This window comes from Olea europaea, chromosome 13 (genome assembly GCF_002742605.1).
Source record: "Olea europaea var. sylvestris chromosome 13, O_europaea_v1, whole genome shotgun sequence".
Taxonomy (NCBI): domain Eukaryota; kingdom Viridiplantae; phylum Streptophyta; class Magnoliopsida; order Lamiales; family Oleaceae; genus Olea; species Olea europaea.
In genome coordinates, this window is record NC_036249.1 from 25,877,202 (window position 1) to 25,885,942 (window position 8,741).

The following is an 8,741-nucleotide window of genomic DNA, read 5'->3' on the forward strand; positions in this document are numbered from 1 at the left end:
ATGTGACAGCAAGTTGTTGGATTTTTTTTAAAATTTTTTTTTCAAACTCTCCAATCTTACATCGACACGTGTGCAGCCTGTTTATGTAGCATTGCTCTTTAGATTAACAAGAGATTTTTCAAAGTCTTTATCTAAATTTAATCCCATAATGTCATTACAAAGAACTTCTAAACTCTCAAGACAAAAAATCGTCATGTTTGATTTTGAACTCGTTAGCATCATCAGTGAAAGACGATCACCTCATGTTTTTCGTAGAATAAATAAGTTTCTAGATTGATTTTTTTTTGTATTGTTATGTTTGGATTGAAGGTATTACTTTATGACCCTTCCTAAGTATTTTACATTATGTGTAATCTTGTAATATAGTTGGAAGCGAAATATTGTGCTTTAGTACTTTGTATTTTTCTTCCATCGATAATGATAAATAGATCGCATAACATATACATTTTTTTAATGTGAAATGATTAAAGTACAAAACATCTTCGGATTAAGAAACTGAAAATCGTAAAAACGTTACGTAAGATATATTGATAAAAACTGCATTTTTCTTTTCTTTTCAAGTGATTACATCATGCCATAGCTGTGACAGAGAATTTTGACATAAAAAATTAATTAATAATAATAAAAGTATAGAAAGATTTGTTCATTGAAAAACTACGTAGTCATATTTTGTATTTTTTAAAAATTTATGTATCTATCCCTTTATATATAGCTGTAGCTGGACGAGAAACCTATCTTCATATCTCTCTCTCTAACTCGAGATTAATTGGGATTAAGAAAATGCCTTCAAATCTTATACTACAAAGAATCAAGGATACCCCTACAACCACCGCCGCCGCTGCCGCATATAAACAAGCCCAACAGCACCAAAGATGGACGCCGTGCACCACCGAAGTCCCCGACCATATAGCCCGCTACCACACCCACACAGTTAGCCCTTACCAGTGCTGCTCCGCCGTGATTCAAGAAATCTCGGCCCCCGTCTCCACCGTCTGGTCCTTCGTCCGTCGCTTCGACAACCCGCAGGCCTACAAACACTTCGTCAAGAGCTGCAACGTCATTGTCGGAAACGGAAACGTTGGTACTCTCCGGGAGGTCCACGTCATATCGGGTCTCCCAGCCGTCAGCAGCACTGAGCGCCTCGAGATCCTCGATGACGAACGTCATGTTATGAGCTTTAGCGTCGTTGGTGGCGATCACCGCCTTGCGAACTACCGCTCCGTCACCACCCTCCACCCGGTGGCCAACGGCGGCGGAGGCACGGTGGTCATTGAATCATACGTTGTCGATATACCACAAGGTAACACCAGGGAAGAAACATGCATTTTCGTGGACACTATTGTTAAATGTAACCTCCAATCCCTAGCTCAAATCGTCGAGGATATTGCCAGACGAAACATTTCCTCAGAGAGAACTCTATAATTATACATATATAAGTTAAACAACCACGTTTAGTAAATTATTTATCTCTCTATATATACATACATATAAACATAGTTATGTGTGCATATATAGAGTTGTGCAATGATTTTCTCATCAAATATATCGATAAATCAAAACCCATTTTGGGGTTTAGAGGAACAAATCACAAATCTTGTTGATCTTCGACTATACATGTGTATGTATGTAACATGTTGGATGTCTGGTTTTTATTGTTCAGGGAACATGTAATAATTTTTTCAAGGTTGTGGAATTTGTTATTTTTGTCTTCTAATACTTTCTTGTAAATTGTGGGTTATTGATTTCCATGACATCTATTAAAAAAAATAAAAATAAATAAAGGGCATTCTTCATATCAATCAACTTACAAGAATCAAAACCAACTTTTCCTTTTTCCATTTTGTTGTATTTTATATTAATTCAAGTACTCGTTTGATTCATTAGTAGGTTAGATGATATTTATGTACGATGAAATAGTTCTTTGGACTTATTGGATGATATAATGAAAATGGCAATATTTCATGAAAATGTATGAACTGAACGTGAATTGTGAAATGTGGCTTGGGAGTATATTGATGGATTGACTTTCGACCATCTCGTATGGTCGACCTCTAAAGAAGCGAGTGATTAAGGTGGTTGAGAGATTTAGATAAGCTTGAATCTGGGAATGGATTAAGCCCCTGTTTGATTTTGATAATATCATATTTTTAGTAGATTTTAATAAAAGTTAATGAATGTGTATGTTTAATAAAATGTATGGTTGAAAATGATCTTTTAAAAAAAATTAAAATAAAAGCGAATATTAGAAAATGAGAATCAAACATGAATTAATCAATCAATCCCACCGTTCCATACAATTTATTTAAGTGGGTCAGAGAAATGAAAAGACTTGTACAACATTCAAAAACTTTATAAGAATGTATTTTTGAATAGTATATTGATAAAACATGTGTGATTAAAAATTAAGGTAAAGTTTTGGATTTACATATAGTATTATTTTATTAAAAAATGTGTTGTTGAAATGATGTCAAATCACTGTTTAAGAATATACTTTTAAAAAAAAAATTGTGCATCCAATAGGGCCTAAGATTACAAGATATGAACATAATCATCCATTCATGCCTTCGATTACATCAGATAAAATTGAAACGATACAGAAAAGATACAAGAATCAAGAAATGGTCCAATAGTCCCACCTAAAAATTTCAAATCTGAGCAATGCATGGAGTGGGAAAGGGGTGGGTGGGGTACCTTAAAATCAAAATGTGATGGGAATCAAACAGCAAGTGTTGCAAGTTGGCCTTATGATGATGAAGACAAAGTGGTTGTTTTAAAGGAAATGTGCAAGTTGCAACTTTTTTCTTTTTCTTTTTCTTTTTTATTTTTCCATGTGTTTCTGATTATATAAAAAGAAAAAATTGCAGCCAAGGTACCAAACCTTTCGTTTATTAGCATACTTTGCTTAAACATTTAGTTTGTGCCACCGTGAGTACCAAATCTTTAAAAAATTCGCAGTTCAGGTCCAGATTGATGCTTTCCGTTAGTTTGACCCCAAAAACTATTAGTTGACCACGAAAATTAAACAATCTAATAATTTTAACCAACTAAGGCAAGGGTAAAATTGTAACTTTATAATTTAATATAAAAAAATTATTAAAAAAGGAAAATAAAAAATAAAAACCATCTCCTCCTTCAATCTCTTCCAATTCCTTTACCCCAAAATCAAAACCACCTCTACCCAGTTGGCAGTTGCCGGCACCACCGCTGAGGCTTTTTTCAGCTTTGAAGACAATTTCTCCTCAATAGCATACAAAACAAGTAGGATAAAGGCACTAGACGTGCCAAAAAATCTGCAAAAATTCCTACAGGTTGCAATGTCCAAGTCACCCAGCTCTGAATAAATGCAGAAAATTGAAAAATAGACTATGTTGACCAAATTCAAATTCAAAAATTAATCAAGTAGCACCTCTACATACACAATACATACATATCCTGCAATCTAGAAAAAATCCAAGAACACACAATAAAAGAGGTTCACCGAAAATCCCAAGAACACACAGTAAAAGAGGTTCACCGAAAACCCCAAGAACACACAGTAAAAGAGGTCCACCGAAAACCCCAATAACACCAAGAACACAAGCATGTAAACCTTGCTCGGACGTCTCAAAGTAGAAGAGAAACAATCGAACACAAGAAACTTGAAACAAACCAAAGCTTGAACTCGATAGAAAATCGAGATGTCCCAAATCTGAAACTCACCAAAAACTGCTAGCTGAACCGAAATAAGCTAAAGCAGAAAATCTGTATACTATCAAAATGAAAACCCATCGATTTATTCATACTCATTTCCATCTTCTTCTTCGTTGCCACTTTTGACCTCGGAGTAATTTCTTCCATGGCTGCAACATCACAGGAGGGTCCTTCTATCGTGACTACTGATGTTGCAGAAATAGGCTTGCAAACAACAATGAATGATATTGAAATGATGGAGATAAGATCAATTGGGCTTAGGGAATTGGGAGAGATTGAAGGAGGAGATGGGGTTTTTATTTTTTATTTTCCTTTTTAATAATTTTTTAATATTAAAATTATAAAGTTACAATTTTACCCTTGCATTAATTGGTTAAAATTATTAGATTGTTTAATTTTCGAGGTCATTGGGGTCAAGCTAACGGAAAGCATCAATCTGGACTTGAATTGCGAATTTTTTAAAGGTTTGGTACTCATGATGGCACAAACTAAAGGTTTGGGCAAAATTTATTAATAAACGAAAAGTTTGGTACCTTGACTACAATTTTCCCTTATAAAAAGGCATATTATATGCTTGCAAGTTGCTCATCTATTTCTCTACTTGTTTTGTGCTTTTGAAAATTATATAAGCAGATAAGTACATTTTATTGGAATGTGGGATGGGTTGGCGTGGTACGTGGGCGCGGGTTTGGGATTGGGACCAGCAATGAAGACAATTAAATTGCATTCACAAGCATAATCCTGATTTTTATAGTTTTTTGAGAATAGACTTTTAGAGTTTTTAAGAATAGATTCCGTAAAATGCAATTTTTTATTAAAAAATTATTTTATCAAAAAAGTAGGGAAAATATAAGTTTGAGCGTGAAATTATTTTATTAAAGGAATGTATGGTTAAAAATGAATTTAAAGAAAAATAAATCTTAAAAAAGTGAGGGATCAACAAGAAAATTGTGGGCTGTTTTTATTGTTGTTTCTTTTGAAACTCCGAAACTCCAAGCTGGATATGTTATGTAAGATTTCTCAAATTTTCCGATGATATCATTAGAATAATTATTAATACGTTCGGGGTTGACACTCCAGTGTATACTATACTATCGAAGCAGGTGTGCAAATAGCATTTTCCTAGTCAATACTACTCAAAAATAATACTATATGATTTTTGACTTGTGAAGGTTGTTATGACTCTTGTTCAAAATTATAGGAAATTCAAAAAATTATGTTGTCACTTGGATTATTAAATTGTTCCATATAAAATTTTGAATTTTCGTTAAGTACCCCATAATTTTATGATTCTCTTCCGCTCTTTAAGAATCTTAATTGTTCAACTATGTGAATGGACATTTAGTGTAGCTAATTTTGTTAGTATTTTCTTAATTATTTCTATCACGTCACTAATTTTGTCACTGATTATCAATTGGAGTTGAAGAGTTTGTTTAATTAGGTGATGACCACATGTATATGATTTAAATTCTATTTTCAACACACTCCACATTTGTAGACGAGGTGTATTTTTCCTTTCAAAGACTAATACGTGCACAATTTTTAAATGAATAGTGATGAAAAGTTACGACATTTGCTTACTAGGGTACAAAGTAAAAATATTGAGAAGAGTGAAAAAAGCAAAAAAACTGTAATTGTTCGTACCTGTAAAGAACTTAAACGTGACAGCGGTATGATAATACAATATGATGACAATGCTGCAGTTGTGATTGATCAAGAAGGAAATCCAAAAGGAACTAGAATTTTTGGTGTGATCCCCCGGGAATTGAGACAATTAAATTTTACTAAAATAGTTTCATTAGCTCCCGAGGTATTATAAAATGAGATCACTGATATGTTTATAGTGGGTATTTGAAAGAAATAGATTAAGAACTAGATTAAGAACTAGATTAATTAGTTTTAATTTTCTCATTAAAACTCAGCACGTGCTCAATTTTATTAAATGGGTGGTGACTAAATTTGTACTTGGAATTTTTATTTGCTCATATTTTATTGAACTAATTGATGAACCACGACTATATTATGAAATGTTATCAACGATAGAGTTCATACTCTTACACGTACTTAATATTGGCATTAACAGTTGACAAATGAGTGAATTATTTTTAATAGAGTTACAATCAAAATAACTTTATTTACAACGAAAATTTACATCATAAAATGCAAAAAGTGGTTTTTATGTGTGTAATATCATGTCTATAAAGTAATCGTAACTTGCTTGTAAAGTGAATATAAAGTTCATTAAAGATTCAAGAAAATGATACAAAGTGACCCTTAAATGTAGGCTGAAATTTGGAGCTGAAAATTTAATAAGAAAAAATTATGTTGTATCGTCAACAATATTCGTAAATTCAAATCTTCCTTATATTATCTCAGGTGCCATTATTCTTATTTCTACAACATGATTATGAATGTGACTATTATTAGCATTCCCATAAATAGAAGTTGCTTGCTAAAATGAAAGTGTATTTGGGACTAATTACATTTAAAGTGGCGGGCACTCAAAGTCTATATCATTTTGCCTCTGTTTATTTTGGCTAAAAATCAGGTTTTTAGGATATATTGATAAAAATGTTAAAATATATTGTTAAAAAGTTGATATATTTGTAAATTTAACGAAATTTATAGGTGTTGAAAATAAGTATGGAGAAAAATGAGTTCAACAGAATTGGGACTGAATAAAAAATTTATGTTAACAAAAATAAATAAAAGATAGAGCCTCTTCATTATCTTTATGTCTCTTCCATATTTCTAAATATTCTTTTCTTTTTTCTTAACCATCTATAAAAAGCCTTTAATTCTTTTTCATACATGCAATTTACTAACAGTTCCATGATGAATTCGAAAATCTCATGCCGAGGAAATTTGCTAGACGAGGTGCTATGTATTTTATAAATAAATCCAAAAATATAATGTAGCTAGAAAATCATGGCAATAAAAGAAAAAAAAAATATGAGGCCCGAGACTAAAAGTGGACATTTTTTCCGGGAACCGGTTAGAACCAGCTGGCTCGGTTTCGAATCTTCAAACAACGATTTAATTTTGGGACCAATTATTAAGAACCAACCGGTTTCGATCCGGTTCAAGGTTTTAGCATGGGAACCGTACGGTTCTCATAAGATTTTTTATTTTTGTAAAATATATGATTCTATCTCCAATCACTTTAAAAAAAAAAAAAATTGTGTTCCTTCTTCATTTTAGACTCGAGCACTTTCATTCTCTTTGATTCTTTCATTCTCTCTTCTTATAATTTTTTGATTAATTGATTCTCAAGCCAAATTAGAAAATTGGATAAATCTATACCTACATAAATTTATTTACAATAAATAATTTCATTTCTAAGATGCGAAATTTTTATTTTGTTTTTACTTTGATTACATAATTGTTAATCCGATCGAAACTTTTCATCTAAATTTCTACAAATTATAATTGACAAAATCAAAAGTTGCAATAAATTTTTAAAGGGTGTCCAATTCAATGTAGGATTTTGATTTTGATGGAAGTTTGTTTAATTATTGGAGTACTATGCAGTTTATATAAGTTGATGATTGCTTGATAATAGTAATTTATATTATTTGGATATTGTTTTTAAATTTATATATTTAGTTTTCTTTTAAACTTTGAATAGTATGTTTGGTTCTTCTATATTTTTTTAAAAGTATCACGTTGGTAGCTATGGAACCAGAAACGAAACCGAATGGTTTAATTCCGGTTCGGTTCCATAGCTAAAATTTTCATTGGTACTCGGTTCGATTCGATTCGATTCCCTTTGGATATCGAGTCGAACCGGACCACACCCACTCCTACCCGAGACCATAAATGTAAGAGTATTTATATTCACATGTACCACATTTTAATTACACCTAAAGTTCTCAATCTTTACTAATTATAGTATTTATGTCCTTAACGATTTTTCATGACATTCTTATCTTCAAATATTTCATTAGTTAACACATTTTATATTTGATAACAATTTATGTTTTAAAAGTTTCGTCAAAGTGTATAACAACTTATTTTTCCATCATATTAAAAATAATAATAATAAAAAGGTACGAAAAAATTATTTTTCCTCATTTCAGATCATAGAAACAAAATATTTTAACATAAATCATCATCAAGGATGAGATATACTAATTAATGGAAGGTTAAAGATAATAATTTAACGAAAAAAATTAAAGAAATAATTACTACGAAGAGCAAAAATTGAGGAGTTTAACTGCAGTTAAAATGTGACGTAACAAATAAAAATTGTGGTATCAATATAACTACCATATATATAATGGGCCTAAAACTAACACACCAAATTAAGAAAAAATGAGACCGAATCGTGGCTTTAAGTTTCCTTTCTCACAAAGATAATGTTATTTAATATCATTGGTATTACAATTGATAAGTGTATTTTATACACTTATTCGAACTATATTACTAAGCTTTTATGCTATCAAATTATTGAATTTTACTTAACTTGCGTTAATTTTTGTTTATTTCAGTGTTGGACCCGTTTCAAAGTAATTGGAAAGGAAATAATGATTAATTGGTCATTGGATGGAAAGTTTAGGTAACTAACTCTACACTTTGGAAATTGAAGGACTTAAATTCAATTAAAGAAAATATGGGCTTATCAAGGACTAAATTGTTGACCTAATGATTGACTTCTTGTTTTGATTATCATAAACAAATTGTGTTTAATTCTAACAAATTTAATTTAAGTGATTGATAGTGATTATTTATGACACGAAAAATCTAGATCGAAAATCATGCAACCTTGGCACAAAACGACAAACACACAAACAAGATTAAAGATTTACAAACGAGGAAATGGTGATCAAGCCTTCACGCACAAAATCGCATTGGATGAAGAAATTGAAGACATTAGCTATAGATGCATTTCTATACTCAAATGTAAAGGTAAAACACTTTAATATTTTGCATCGATTATAGTTCAAACAATTTTTATGCACGAGAATTATCATGACAAACTTTACTTGGATAAAAATTATTTTTAAAATATAAGTAATTTGATTTTTCACAATTAAATCTTTATGAAATTA

General features: G+C 31.1%; 1 protein-coding gene across 1 annotated transcript; it reads left to right on the top strand.

Annotated features, from left to right (window-relative positions):
* Window positions 1–725: 725 nt before the first annotated feature.
* LOC111408032 (abscisic acid receptor PYL4-like) lies at window positions 726–1,714 on the top strand. Its single transcript, XM_023037779.1, has one exon. It carries the CDS (start codon window positions 781–783, stop codon window positions 1,420–1,422), a length of 642 nt encoding a protein of 213 aa, XP_022893547.1. The 5' UTR covers window positions 726–780; the 3' UTR covers window positions 1,423–1,714.
* The last annotated feature ends 7,027 nt before the right edge of the window (window positions 1,715–8,741 follow it).

Coding starts and splice junctions, on each gene's coding strand:
- LOC111408032 (XM_023037779.1), top strand. CDS start 781: ATGCCTTCAAATCTTATACTACAAAGAATCAAGGATACCCCTACAACC.